This window comes from Lissotriton vulgaris, chromosome 1_2, assembly GCF_964263255.1.
Source record: "Lissotriton vulgaris chromosome 1_2, aLisVul1.2, whole genome shotgun sequence".
In the NCBI taxonomy this organism is placed as follows: Eukaryota; Metazoa; Chordata; class Amphibia; order Caudata; family Salamandridae; genus Lissotriton; species Lissotriton vulgaris.
Window position 1 is genome coordinate 15,844,969 of NC_141686.1, and position 15,576 is coordinate 15,860,544.

The following is a 15,576-nucleotide window of genomic DNA, read 5'->3' on the forward strand; positions in this document are numbered from 1 at the left end:
GAAACAGATCACCTGGACACAACTGGGGGCTGGTGAAGTGTTATGTCCCTCACCAGAGTTTGTCTCAACTCTAAGTATATTACATGAAGTGCAGCTTGTCACCAGAACAGTCAAAAGTTCTTTATCACAAAAATTAGCACAAGCCTGCCTGAAGAGGCAGGTGTGGATATAAAGGCTTATTTTATGTAAAGCAGTTTCCTTTATATCACACTCGTACCTTTAAACGCATTAGCCAGATGCTACAATGTTGTTAGAATACAGGCACAACAGAACTTATTTGAAGTTGCCCTTCACTTTTGGACGTTGTGTGTGTCTTTACTGTGCAACACTGCAATAAAGTGTTTCTAGTGTCCTTATGTAGTGTACAGATGGTACACTTTGGGTATCCTTTATTTTTCCAAATTTGCAGTAGTTGCATCCCTTCTTCCTCGGCTTGCTTAGCTGGCAGAATGCTGTTGCAGCGTTGGCTAGGAGTTAGTTATAGTTCTGCTTTTTTCTTTCAGTCAAACAATGAAGTGACATCCATACGGCCTAGATTCAGGATGCTGACACTGCCGACATTTTAGGCATCCCTTTTATAAAGTCAGGAACATTCTGTAAAAATAGCAGTTTTAAGGTAATACCTCTCACTAAAGAGACTGAATTGTGATATTCATGTGCTGAATGCAGCCATGGGCCTTCCTAATCGACATTAATAATTGCAGCTTATAGTACCTAATGTTCTATATGTCAACTGTCTTCAACTAGTAATTGCCATTGGATTATTGTGTGCTGCTTCACTCTAATGCCTGTTTAAAACAAGCATTTGCAATGCAATAGGTCTCACATTACTGAAAGTTTGAGCTATTGTCGGTGCCTTATTATTAGCAACGCCAATGGTGCAAACATTCAGTAATACGAGACCTATTGCATTGCAAATGCTTGTTTTAATTGCACACGACCCTCCTCCTTTTTTTACACATCAAGTTGTAAATCTTAGCAAAACACTCCCAGAGCAGGGCTTGTTGAGTTATCTCATCCAATGTTAACACTGAGGTGTGGGCACTGGGGAATCTAGAGGGCGTTCGGGTGTTTCAGTGCAGTAGCCGAATTAGGGGAACTACACAACTAGTCGAAATGTTTAGACTGAAAGTTCATATTGGTTCAGGATATATGGGAGGGGGGGGGCTCTTTGCAGCTGATCCACCGCATTCTTGCTTGGCCCTCCTCAAAGAATGCCGCCCCCGCGTCCCCTCATAGGACGCGGCTCCAGGTGAGCAGCCGCGCGCCACCCAGAGCGTCGCACGCTGCGCCTGATTGAAGCAGGTGGAGCTGCAGGCCGTAATTGGCTGCGCTGTTTGTGGGCGGGGCACGCCAGGTGACCTTTACAGAGTGCCGAGCGTGCGAGCAGAAAGCTGCTGTTGCGCTGCACGGAGGGTCTGTTTTCGGAGTTCCAAACCCGGTCTTCGCCCGACATGGTTTCCTTCCGCCGCCTGCTGCCCCTGTGGTGGGCTCTGCTGTTCGTCAGCTCCGCCTTAGGTGAGTTAAGTCGCCAGCCAACCCTTCTTTAGGTAATTGGAAGGATGCATAAAAGCACAGTGGGATTAAATGGTAGTGGCAACAGGTAACAACAATAGCTATGGTCTGCCGTGTGCATTTTTTTTTTAACTTTGTTCTGGTGTTAAGGAAATGTGTTGGTTTGTCCCAGAACGCCACTTCTTTTGTCTTCGCTATTGCCCCGTTTTGCATATTTCCTGGTAAAACTAGAAATCACATTTCAATAGAGGTGTTTAAAACTTTAACGAGGAGGGCGAAAGCTTCCTCGCCTAAACTGCTGTAGGTTCATTGTTGTTAAATCCGTGTCCTGGTCCTCTTTAGGCTTCCACCTCAAGGACCTAGAGGTGCACCGCAGGTTGTAAGTCCGATGATGCTGGCCAATAACCCCACGGTTGCCCTGCAGAAGCCAGATGCTATGCACTCCTGCGTATAAAGGAGAATATATTTGTGGAACTGCTTGTACTCTGCAATGGGACCCCCCTCCTTCAAGTAACCGAGGTGTGCCAGGACAAATAAGTAATCGGTGGTATGAGAAAAAATAGGCCCATAGGACAAGAATAGGGGGCGAAACGCGTGTTGGCTGTACCACACACTTTTTTTTGTTCTTGTTTTACTTTGTTCTGAATTACTGAACGTTAGTCTCCTTTCAAAGAAACGCTGGATTCAATACAAGGACTCTTCCTAATGATTACGAAAATTCTTATTTGTCCTAGCACACCTCTGGTGTCGGCGCTTAGCTTCACTTATGTGCTTTAATCTTACACCGAGAAACCTGTACACGTTTTACTATCACGTGAACTTGATGCATCGACCGTTGGAGACGTGACTTTTTTCTGTGCTGGGCTTAATTTGTGTGTTTACTACACGCCCCTTTTTCTGCCACTCTTGCTCTCGAACGCATTTTCAGATTGTACTTTTCTGTTTTCTGATTGGGGATCCGACGAATGCAGCGCACGGGTTCTCTGAAATGATGCAGTAAAACGCAGCAGGTTTTGGGAGACTGGTTCAACTGGTGCCCCCACGCGCTTGGGTCAGCGCGCCCCATCCCCCTTTATCAAGTCGCCTGTGTATAGTGTGGCTGGTATCGGATGTCGTGTTTGCCGGTAGCTCCAAGTGGCAAACGCACCATTCTGAACAGTGATTGTGTGAGGTGTATATTTTTACGGTACGGTTTTAAGCACTTCCGTTTCGGATGTCTGCATTTTTCATGACTTTGTGGTGGCTATCGTCATACCAGTCTGTCTGTTCTAGCCATTTTAGGCAATGGTTGTTAGAATAACAGGGTACATAGCTGGGCGCAGGTTTTATTAAAGGAAACTGAATGCAGAGCCGCGTAGCAATGTTCCAGGAGTAACTAATAATTTTAATTGTTTGAGTTTTTTCGTTCTGTTGAATTCTGGAGGGCGGGGGTCATATCATCTGAATGACGAGGTTTCTCTTTGCTTGTTTCTCAGGAGAGGAATCCGCCCCGCAGGTTGTGAGTCCGATGAAGCTGGCCAATAACCCCACGCTGACGACGGTTGCCCTGCAGAAGCCGGTCTGTGTCTTTGACGCCGCCATTCGCAAAGACCCCGGCTCGGGAGGAGACCTCAAGTACGATCTCTATGATGTAGCTCTGTATGGAATGCAGGCGACTGGTGAGTACATGTTTCACCCAAGCCAAGAGTGGGAATGTTCTAGGGGGGTTTCTAGACGGCGTTTGCGAGCTGCCTCCTCCTACATCGCCAGCAGGGTCCCCGACCTTCTTCCTGGGCAGTTGGGGAATCTCCCCTGCACAACACCCAATAACATATGCGTTGAAGTCGATGGGCCGGCCATTTGCACAAACTCTGTCTCAGTGCTGCCAAGCGACTGCTATGCATATTGCCCTGGCGTGCCCACCTACTTGCAGCAAGGTGCCCGGGGCACGCGCTGGCGGGCTTTCGGGTGAGTGTGCTTGGGTGGATGCTTTCACTTGGGATGAGGCACGGGTGTGGCATCTGACTCGCTGCGGGAATGGATGATGTATAACGTGCGCCCTCTTTTACAGCTCCTGACAATAACATCGATGGCTTCGGAACTTTCCGAAACACCAGCGGAGGTGCCACGGCGCCGTACAAAGTAGCGCAGTTTGCAGTCCCCAACTGTACCGCCCTGGGTGGTGGCGCAACGGACGACACTCTGCAGCAGTACCTCGTGAGGGTAGGGGACAACACGACCTGCCTGAATGACCCGAACTTCAGCGGGATCTGCAACCCACCGCTGGCCAACAACACAGCATACAGGTATGAGCTGATGTCGGGCCGGGAGACGTCCGTGGTTACCCCACGGGGAGGAGGAGCAATCCATTCTAAGCACCCCAATCCTAGGGTCACCAGGCGGCCCGAATTTCCCCGGCTGATTGCGGGAAAATGTGCTAATGTCCCGGATTGAGACTGAGCAGTTCTAATAAAGCTCAGCAATGTAATTAACAAGCATGATATTGACTTTTATAAAAAAAAAATTGCGATGTATTTTCTTACTGTCTCTGTAATAAGCTGCTGATTGCGTCGTAATTCTGGGTGCCTGGTTGATGTAAAACTGTAGTCCTAATTTTGCTGTGTCCCTTTTTTTTGTTACAAAATCTAATCTCTCCTCCCTACCCCCAAATACTCAAAGCGAGCAAACGCCGCCGGGTTCAACTCTTACCCGTAGAAAAGCATATTCCCAGGCCGCTAGTAGGGCGAGGGCGCCCACAAGCCCCATGCCTACGAGCGAGATGTGAACTTTTTTTGTAGACGTTTGACAGAGTTCTGCTAAGCAGATAAGACCAGCCCCCATTTCTAATACCCCCTCTGGCGGGCGGGAATAATGCAGACCAGGCACCGGGAAGCGCCCGCCCTCCCCAAAGCACCGCTACTGGCACTCACTGCACGGATCTGTGCACTTTCACCATGGGGCGTGGTGAGCATTGCCCCCATCTCTTTTCTTCCTTTGTACCCCGGGGGTGGATTGTGTGCTCACTATCGTTTCTCTCCCTTAGCACCCGCTGGGGGTTGTAAAACATGCAACCTTTGAGGGATTTGTGGACCGTGCGGGTTATGCATTGATGGCGTTCTCTTCTGTACTTTCTTTAGGTTCGTCTATAGATTAATCAACAAAGCGAACGCCCGTATTGGCCAAACCCTTTGGTCCGATAAAATCACTACAAAGGCTGGTAAGGAACGCCATGCAGCTGAGGGGTATTTAAAGGAAATTGCGGGGTGGAGCAAACCTCGCTCTCTGATGCAGGGTGGGGGCGGCGGGGGTGCTGCCCTCTGGTATCCGCAGAACAGGCCCTCTTGCATTTTGCAGAGAATGGATGAATAAGGCCCTCCTGTATAGTGGGGACTGCCGCTGACCCATCCCCGGGGTAGCTGGGTGTCTTGCATATGTCTCCAGTGTCACGGTGTGGGTGGCGTCTGCGGGTGCATGGGTGGGCATTGGTGGTGGTTGATCCAGAGGCCTAACGCTCGGTTTCTTCTTCAGCTAAGAGTTCGGACTCCATCGACACGTGGCCCGGCCGCAGGAGCGGCGGGATGATCGTCATCACCTCCATCCTGAGCACGCTGCTCTTCCTGCTGCTTGCGGGGTTCGTGGCAGCCGTGGCGGCCAATGTGCTGTAAGTACCCGCCCCTCGGGGCTCCCTGCTGATGACCCCTCACGGGTGGGGTGGGAGGAAGTGTGGTGTGTGTGTGTATATATATCATTGACCCTCGGTTCCCTTCTTGTGCAGGAGCGGCGCCTCCGGTGAGGTTCATACCACCACCAGACACGAGACCACGGTTCACCAGCAGGCGGTGCCAAAGGTCCAGGCCAGCGCCGAACCCGCCTACTCATCTGTCATCCAAGGGGGGGCTTCGGAGCGCTACGCCGTCAAGCCGGTAGTGTGAGGTAAGTGGCGGGCATGGGTCGCCGGGGGCTTCCGGGCAGTATTGGCAGGGTGGAGAGGCACTGAGGCGGAAACGGCTATTACCACGATCCCTTAGATTTGATATTAATGAGTGTAATCACTGTGGTCCTGACTTGAGCTTTCCCTGCTAGATGTGGGCGTGCTTGAGCTGACCTGTCGTACAGTACAGGCTGCTACTTGCTGTAGCTCCCTGTGCACATGTGGCAGCCACGTGTGGTGTGATAAAGGTGCGTTACTACATCGCATGCAGAGGCGGGGACTCCCTTGTCTGGAAGGTATACCTCAGTGAACTTGAGGAATTTGTTGCAAGCTGTAGATCTGCAGAATTACGAGGCCCAGGTGACGCTAAATCCTAATGTTTCTCATTCAAACGCACTAAAAAATCGTGCTGTTCAGTGTGCTGCCCGTGTCGCTCCCCTTAGCAAGCATTGCTGCTGGTACAAACCCAGGGCCTCCATATTTCATCGCGGCGCTCGCTACCGACCATTTTGTAGCCCCTGTATCCTTCAGAGCCACTAGCGTGTAGATATCTAGGTCAAGAGTACAGTGTCAAGGAAGGTTAAATCCTCGGAGCCACCAAGGCACAGCAGTGGCAGATCATGAATGCGCTAGACCGATTTTAGTACCACGAGGCACTAAAACCTAGATCGTTTTTCTGCCCCTAAAAATGTTCAACAATTTAAACTTAAGATCTGAACAACCTGTATAATTGCAGAAACTTTACCTTAAACTTTGTTTTAATATCAAACAATTATTCATTTTAACCTGTAAGTAAAGGAACAATTTCCACTTAAATTGGTGTATTTTCCCACTCTACCCCCTCCATCACAGCAAAGTTGGAATTTCCTTTTTAAAATCACGTTATTGAGTTTATTGACTCTTTAAGTAACCAGTACAGCTCATTTATAGCCGAAGTGACGTGTCGGGGAAAAACGAGATGTGTAGTTTGTGGCCAAGACTTTGTATTTTGTAAGAACTCTTTGCTGTCGGGTGGGTGGGTCGTGCGTGTTGGGTTCTAGTGTGCAGCCTGACACAATGTAATGGGCATCCCGGAGCCTCCTTCTGGGGAGCATGTTCGGTCTGGATGGGGGTGGTCGGTGGGGACCTGCATGCTGTCTATGAAGTCTTGGCGCGTGACCTGACATTGTCATTTCTCTCCATTAGAATGACCCGGCTGTGATCTGAATGCTTATATCGGAGTTTGTTCCTTCGTCCCTGGTGGTCATCGTTCTACATACAACTGTCCAAGGGTCAAACTTCGTGACTGGACACATGGAACCAATGACCCTCGCACATGCGTGTCTGTGGGCGGAGAAGGTTCTGTGAATGACTTGTAAATTCTTCTGTTTTGCAGTATCATGGAAGCGGTGGACTGGCTCGGCTGTAATATACATACCACCGCAGTTTTATCTTTTGTATTTATCTCGTTTTTTTTAAGTTTAATAAAGATTTAATTACCCTCCATGATTGGCTTTTATTTTTATTATGACTAAGGGCGGCTTTTAGACCCGTGAAGAGCCTTTAAGTAGACCTGTTGGTCAGGTTGCCATACGTATATGTGGTTGTCATTTAACTTTCCCCACAAGCTGTCCAAGGCTGTGACATTTTGTATATCGCACACTATGTAGACAATGGGTCATACTTGTGTAAATCAGTCGCTAGGATTGCACGGTGTGAGAATCACTTGCCATCCATACTAGTTGGCAGTCTAGTTTCAGGTAAGTATATTATGTTTTGGGAATTGCATGTTTTTGGTCAGAAGATGAGGACCCCGTGCCGGCTTTAGCACTTGTGGCGCCCTGTGAAGTCTGCCCCCCCCCCACCCCCACCTCCCTCTCCTCACCCAATGACCACCTCTGACATGCCTTTCCCTCACCACCGCCCTTCAAGTCTCAATTACAACTCTTTCGGATTTATTTAGTTTTATATCACCACTCCTACTAGTGTAAGTTGTAGGAGCACTTTACATCACGCACACATTGCACAGACAGTCATAGGTGTGTAAATCAGTGTTGTACTAGTTGTTACAACAGACAGGACTACAAGGTGTAGGCCATAGCGAGGACATCTGCAGCTGGTCAAGGCCCCTGCCTGAGCCTGCAAGGTGTCTGCTTTGAGTATCCATCTAATCTGGAAGATCCGATATCACAAAACAAGATCAGGAGTGTAGGGTTTAGTATTTCAAAAGCTCATACCTAGATGGCAAGCAACAGTACAGGTGGATAGTCTGGGACTCTATTTTCCCAATGGCCCTAGACCACTTTGGCATGGTCTACGAGATGTATGACTTGGTAAAGTGCATATGCAGAACTACACGGAGCAGTGTAATCTCCCCTGTTAACAAAATTGCTGCAACATTCTCTCCTCACAAAAAGGTAAATGATTGTGTAATTCAGAGCAGCAATTGAGTCCAGACTCTTAAAGGGGATCCTATGGGGCATTTGACAAGGAAAGAAGAGTTACGGTGATTTAGGACCATAGCTACCCCATTACCCTAATTTATACCCCACTCTCCAGCAAGGATTACTATTTGTGGAGTGTTTTGGAGAACACTTTGCAAAAATGGTGGTGGTCTGGCTTTCAGGCTGGTTTTGAACTGGGTTCCTTGCACATCCCTGGCGTCTCACTTGCCGAACTCGGTGAGCTGCCGATGTCGACATTCAGGGGCAACATAAAAAAACACCTTTTGGACTGATATTTGGGCAGCGTCCCACTCATGACAAATTCGGACCATGATCTATCCATAATAAATGGGGGGGGAGGCATAGCTAACTGAAATTCTGTTTAGAAAAAATGTAATCTGGTATTAGAGAAGCCATGTCACTCCACTTCCAATAATTACCGGGTCTTGCTACAATTTCCTTGCAGAGCAACCTAGCTTCCCGTTCTACAGTGGAATGTAGAACCTGAACGCACCAGACCATTTCAAGTAAGATGAGTGCTTTCAATATGGGAAGCAGTAGGCCCTACTGCTTCTCTAACAGTCTGTTTCCCACATGCACATTCCCTGCATCTCAAGGGACTGCTGCATTTTCCATGATGTAAGCATGCACTAACAGCCTTCCTGTGCATAGTTGACCCTGCAAAGTTGGAACAGCCACAACTCTTCACCATCTGAATGTTGCTGGAGGTCTGTCGCACAACATTCTGAGATTGCCTTCTGACACAACTGGGTGAGGTCTAAGTCTTTCGGGATATACACCCATCAAGATTCTAAGGGGATACAGATCTCCCTCCTCGGGCGGACCTCTGCGAGGTCTAAATCCTGTCCGAGTAGGGGTGGCAGGACTTTGCTCACTGGAGCTGTGAGGTCTGGGGAGTGTTCAGTTCATGATGGGACTTCCAGGAGTCCTATTGCTTCTGGGAGGCTGAAAAGCTAAGCGAAAGAAAGGACATGAACTATAGTAGTGAGTTCCTGTAGTGGCATGCTCACACTGTGCTGGACTACCAGTCCTTCCTATGACACTATATATATTGTTTTATAAAGACTCCGGCAAAGTATTAGTAATTCTGGATGTTTCCACGGTAGTCAGCCAAAATCTACCTCTAAAATAGGAAATCCATCAAGCTGTAGAGAAACTGCTAGAAATCGCTGTGCCTTGTTCCAGTTCCCGCACCTGGGTACAACTTTGGCATAAGATGCCACCATGACCCATTCTATGGGTTTCCTGATGTATCTGGAATTTTTATGTTGGATCTCCTCTAACGGCTTCGGGTGCACTGTGGGGTGCTTTGATTTATTTAATCAATACCTGCCTCTTGAATATATCCATCTACAGTGGCAGTTCTGTTGCCTGATCATTTCTACGCGTGACTGTACCCCGTTGACGCATCCATTCCTCTTTATGAATGTTGCAAAAACAGAATCCTCATGCCAGTTTGTACATGAATGAAGGCAAAAGCATGGTGGTTGGGGGTGCTTTGACCCTGTTGTAAAGAATATCAAGTGAATGGTATGGCACATGGCTTCTCTCCCAGCATGCCTCGGCCACCTGAACAAACAAGTTACTAGATCAGGTATGGCTTAACCTGGAATCTATTCAGGTTCTTTCTGCCGAGGCAAAGTGTCTGCTTTAGAGGGTGGGAATGAGTCCGAAGATTGGCCCGGCCATAAAAGTAAGAGGCCCTCATTGGTGAAATACATGGCTAAAACGTTGTCTATGTTTGTACACTGGGCGAGAAAGCAAGAGACATCTTGCACATTGGGACAGTTTCAAAGTTGTGCTCTGTATTTTGAAAAATATAGTGCATAGATTTGAGCTTGCTGCAGGCAAGGTTTGTTTTTAATATCTGGGAAATCAACAAAACTGGCTAAATAGACCATAAATCGGACCCAAAGAAACATACCAGACACGGACATGTCAGACTAGCAAATGGGCTACTGCCTGATTGCCTCATAGGCCACTGCGAACCTGCTGCTTAGCCGAACTTTTCTAAAGATCTTAGTTGTCAAAAGCTTTTTGTCAGTGATGTAATTAAATTCTGCTGGAAAATACTTATGACAAAATTCAGTGGCGTAGCTAGGGGGGGCGGCGGTGGGGGCGGTCCGCCCCAGGCGGCACTACATTGGGGCGGCGGCACAGTGCACACGTTAGGTGCCATTATGTAAATGCATTGTGAAAGCGCACCTGTTTACAAATTCTGCAGTGCATGCCACGCACCGACGCACGCACCACCTAGCATATTGGTGGTGGTCCGGTGCGTGGCGTACCGTGTAAGTGGGTCCCAGGGCCGTCAATCTTGTAGCGCGCAAAAACGCTACCAATGACGGCCCTGGGCATCATTTTTAGCCATCCCCCGCGCTGTCCTCCTGTGACGCACAACTCCACCATGCGATTGATTCAGTGGAGGACAGTCTCGGCAGGGGAGTGCGAGTGCTAGTTAGCTGGCTGCCCTTTTTGAATCTCGAAAGTCATAAACTTAGACCTTCGGCTCTGTTTCTTTCTAGAATCGGGCCCAGGCTCTTCAATATTTGATGCATAGACATTCACCAGGACTACATTGTTATCCGCCAACGGCCCCTCCAGAATCACATATCAGCCTGCTTTGTCAAGGAAGCTATTGGTAAGGTGGAAGGATAAGCTCTTGTGGATGAGCGTACACACGTTCTGTGAGTATGTATTTTTAACAGGAGAAGTACGTATGAGGACCCCACGATTTTGTAAATAGTAGCGGGGTGGGGGGTGTCTGGTGGAAGTAAGTGAATTTGCTTCAGGAAAGTTATTTTTTCCTCGTGTCTATTGAGATAAATTAGGAGCTGTTTACTTTTGCGTGGGTTGTTTAAACCTCTGATGTTTCAGGTCAGGAATGTTATATCAGCACGGGCAGCTCGGCCCAGCGGTGTTATTTAAGTAGTAGGAGTAACATGTCCTGTAAAGTGTTCTACAAATCAAAATCATGGCCCTTACAAGAAGTACATCAGAAGAAAAAAACAATGCTTCAGAAAATCCCCACTTTAGCAGAAATCCCCTCCCCCACCCACACTGAGCAATAAGTTGCCGATGAATCCCACACACCCAACAAAAACTGGATCAATAAATATCAGAAAGTTATTAACACTTTAGGGGTGAGCAACGCTATGCATAACGCAGCCCAGTATGATCACCTTCATGAATAATTTGGAAAAATAGCTCCAGGCATGTGTATGCATCCCAGCGGCCAGACTTTTAGACGAGCTTAAGCTTGGGTGTCCAGCTGATAGTGCACAGGCAGGCGACCTCAAAGGTAGCAGCACAGCATCCGCAGTTCAGCCCGATGTAACGGGGTCCACCTGATGCGTCCCATGCATGTCAGTCCCTGTCTGGGTTGGGGAACTGTTCGGTGATGGGCAGCACTGGGTATTTTCTGTTGCTTGTTGCACAGGGCAGTTTCCATACAAATATTGTGGCATTTTCATTATTCGTAGAAGACTGAGATGCGTTAGTAGAGCAGGAGGCTCTGTAGTTTGAGAAGGAGCATTGTTTTGAAGGTGGGAATGGCATTTTACAGGTAAGATGCTGTTTAAGATTATAAAGTGTACTTTAAAGGTAGAAGAGTAGAGTGGGTCTGAAGAGGCACCTTTTAAAACCATAGAGTAGTGTTTGAGTTTTGGTGATATAATGTGAGGGTAGAAGGTTGGCTAGTTTAAATATGGGATGGGTTAATATAAGGCAGAGGTAGGAGGAGTATGGAGTAGTTTAGGTGTTGAAGGGGTAATTATGTTTGTATGCATTTACTGATCTAGCAAGTTCTAAATTCAGTACAATTGTGAGCAGATTTACCAAGATTCACACTATGCAACTATGTGCAATAGTGTCCCTTGCACAACCAAAATTAGCATTGCATTGTATTTACTGTACATTGTGCCACAATGATTGCATCAGCCACACACATGCAAATAACTCTGATTTGTGACAAATATGATTTTTCATTTATGCAGACAGAGAAACAATACTTTGTATGAGTTTTGAGTAGACCCTCGAATGCAATTCTTTCATGCAGACAGCCTCCTAAGGGTAAATTGGTCACTGTAATTTTAGCAGATATCACACCTTTTTTTCACACCTAATATGCTTTCAAATATTTTGGAATTTCCCATTGTCTGTTGTTTGTACTGGGCTATGCTAGTTTGTATAGCTTTAGTTTAGTGGATATGGCTTTGCTTGGAGTTCTAGGCCTGTTGGTATGGTTCCTACCCCATTACACCCACTTTGCAAGAATTTTAAGGGGGGTTGTGCTACGCGACAAGAATTAGATTACTCAACATTATGTTACATATATATTATAATTTATGAAATAATAAAATGTAAGATGAGAGAGGATGAATTTCAATATCAGTAAATAAGACCAGTTCTAGAAATCCTTGGTATAGTGAAAAGGAAGGGGCATGGGGAATTGAGGCTGACATTGCGACATGGAAGATTTGCTCAGGTAAAATGGGTCATGCTGAGTGCAGGGTAAGTTGATACTGGGAGACTGAGTGTAGGAGTAGTAGGTAGGAGATGGGGACAGTTTGAAAGTTTGAAGTATTTAGAGGTCAGGAGGGATGTTACAAAATGTAGGGTAGCTTCGGTGCTGGGGAGGAAGTTGGAAGGTAATAGTTTACAACTGGAGGTAGTTTCAGCATTGGAGGGGTAGTTTGAAAGTGGAGTTTGCATGAAGGTGGGGGTAGTTTGTTTGAAGGGGTGACTTTGTTCTAGAAGTTAGTAAGTGGAGATACTCTGACTGTAGGCAGAGTTATTTGACAATAGGAAGTAGTTTGAGTGGAGAGGTAGTCTAAAAGTATGGGGTAGCGAGAAGATGGGGTAGTTTTGGTGTTGGAGAGGTTGTTTTGGTGCAGTTTGGGTGAAGGAGGTTGGGTTGAAAGGGGAGGGATAATTTGAGCATAGAATTGCTAGACTGAAGGTAGAAGGGGACAGTGTGAGGGAAGATTGGGATATCTGATGGTTGGAATAGTTTAAGGGGCAGTATCGGGTAAAAGTTCATTAGCCCTGGCTGTGTTTTAGGGCCATTTAAAATTAGTTTTAGCCACACTGCAAAGCATCTGCACTGCTGTACAGCATGGCTACAAAGCATAGCTCTTATAAGCAAGACCTTTTGGCTTTGCCAGTGCTTGTTTTTTATTAGTGTCAGCTCAGCAAAGTAAGCCTGTGCTGAAGTGGACATTTACAGCTGAAGAGTGAATGTGGCAAGCAACACCTGTGTGTTTTTAGTAACACACAAAAAGAGCGCGGGCGATATGAAGGTGCAGAGACCTTGGCTTTACTCATGTGCTAACAAGAGATGTTTGTGAGGACAGGCACATACTGTGATATCAGGACTCACATTCAATTACTTTGCTTTCTAAACTTTCAGGAATATTGAAACAAGGCAACTTAGGTGCAATTCATTTTAATATTACAAACTAAACTGTTATTAGTATACATTGCCACCGTTCCTTCTGCAGATTCCGAGGGTTGTCCCCTCCTAGTATACCCTTTCCCCCCCACAAAAATATGAAAATATTTCAATAGATTTTTACATCTTTTTTACGGGCATGGGGCTGTCTCTAGTGACAGGTGCAGGGTCAAGGCTGTCTCTACGATGAGCCACGGGTCAGATTCCCCTTCTAGACTGGGTAGGTAAAAATTGCATTTTTCACATTCTACTGCATTCTCTGGTCTGTCACTCCAGCTTATTGAAATGCTTTCGGAGCACTGACAGTCTTTAAAAACTCACACTACTATACTGTGGTGACCATATGCGACCCTGAGTTGGTGTTGAATGCTCTCTGTTTGGCGGGAGGGAGGAGTAAAATGGTTACACTGCTCTCTCCTGGGATGGGTGGGTCAGGGTATGTAGTTCTTCTGTGGTTGGGGCAGTGGATGGCTCCACTGCTCTCTCCTGGGAGGGGCACGTGGGATGGCTTCTACTGAGCTGTCATGGGGGGCTTGGGTGGAGTGAGAAGTTTTCCACTGCATGGCTGTACTGCCCCAACTGCAGAACTCAAGTTAGTCTAGTGATCAGGTGCCTTGGACCCACCTGTAGTATCCTGAAGGTGCTGCCAGGGGAATCGAGGTCAAACCCAGTGTGGTGGACCGGTCTGCAGACATTGCTTAGGTCATGGGCGGGGTAGATAGGGGACAGGGGACAAGGGCCCTGCACAAGCTGTGATGTTATGAGTGAGATGTCACAAACAGGGTAGGTAGAACTGATGTAAGTTCTGCTTTTCCTTCAGCGGCGTAGCTAGGTGGGGGCGGCCCGCCCCAGGCGGCACTGTTTTCCGGACGAGTCATGTATGTGCAGGTAAATTGCATGATCGAGGTAACTATTAGCGGCGATACTACGTGTCTCTCTGTCCTCTTTCAGGTGCTCGCCGTCCTTTTTCCCCAGCAGCCCCCGAGGGGGGCGGCAATCTGAAGGAGAGCCCCGGGCGCCACAAGCTCTAGCTGCGCCTCATAAAAATAAGCTATTGAGTGGACTTGCTCAGTTTGAGGATTTGTCTGAAACAAAACACCTCCCATACTATGATACATATTTGAGAACTGCTGAACAAATCTACCTAAGATGGCAACACCCAAAAGACTGGTTGATGTTGGCCACTGAACTGTCTCCTTCTCACGCATCTTGACCTTCAGGTGTCCTTGTAGAACCCAGAAATTCTACAGTAGTATGGAGAGAACTTTCCAAGGACACCTTAATGGTTAGTGTGTGCCTCCAGAGAATCTGAACAAATCAGATCTAGATAAAATAATGGAAATGAGATGTGACAGACATGTTAATAAACTCTGAACATTTTTCATCTTAACATTGTCTGTCTGATCTTGATTCTGGAAACTGCACATACTAGACTACGAGCTTTTAGTGCAACAGTTTCTAAATCAACTTTACAGTCCTTACTGGTGTGAAGATAGTTTACTTGCTTATGTCTACTAAAACACAGCACAGAAAATGCCGATATAAAGTAGTCACAAAGCCAATAACATGAGGTCCTGTCATTCCTTCCAGATTCGTTTAGATGACTCCTGTAATGGCAAGAAGCGTTCTGAAGACAACTGGAATTTAATTGCATTGTTCTAGCTGCCCAGTCAATGCTGGGTTTATGCACGGTCAACCATGGCATACCTAGAATCACTTTAAACTAAAGCGTGTATTGTTAGAACATTTGTTTTCACGTTGGGCTCCAAAACAAACCAAGGAAGAAATGTGTTTTTAAATGCACTGGGCTCAAACCCGGAATGGGACTCCTTTCTTGGGACCCCTTTCTTGATTACAGGCATTTGCAGAGGCTGAGCAAATTTCTTGTAGTTTCCTGAAGCCCCTGAATCGAAGTCCAGAAACAATCCTTTCTTGCCATGCCACAAAGTTATTTTCATTAATACATTAGATTGGCCCTGAATACAAATTTAGGAACTGGCGTGAATTCTTCACTCAACAAACCTGCTTCTTTCATGGTTGAGGAATCTAGTTTCCGCTACCTATTTTTCTGTGTGAAGTTATTGATCTGTTTTTAAATATATATATTCTAGAAATCCTTAAAATGGCCTGACCTACCACAATATGTGCATATATTCGGTCTACGTCCTCTTCCCTCTATTGTGAAATAGGTAATTTTACACTACATAATTTCATAAACTTCAGAGGTTCTGTAGTCTTTTAACCTCGGACATACT

General features: G+C 46.7%; 1 protein-coding gene across 1 annotated transcript; it reads left to right on the plus strand.

The window, feature by feature from the left end:
- Positions 1–1,355: 1,355 nt before the first annotated feature.
- On the plus strand, positions 1,356–6,913 carry UPK3A (uroplakin 3A). The gene is made up of 7 exons (XM_086952744.1): positions 1,356–1,518; positions 2,991–3,173; positions 3,566–3,800; positions 4,632–4,711; positions 5,023–5,155; positions 5,270–5,427; positions 6,611–6,913. Exons 1-6 carry the CDS (start codon positions 1,455–1,457, stop codon positions 5,424–5,426), a joined length of 852 nt encoding a protein of 283 aa, XP_086808870.1. The 5' UTR covers positions 1,356–1,454; the 3' UTR covers position 5,427; positions 6,611–6,913.
- Positions 6,914–15,576: the final 8,663 nt, after the last annotated feature.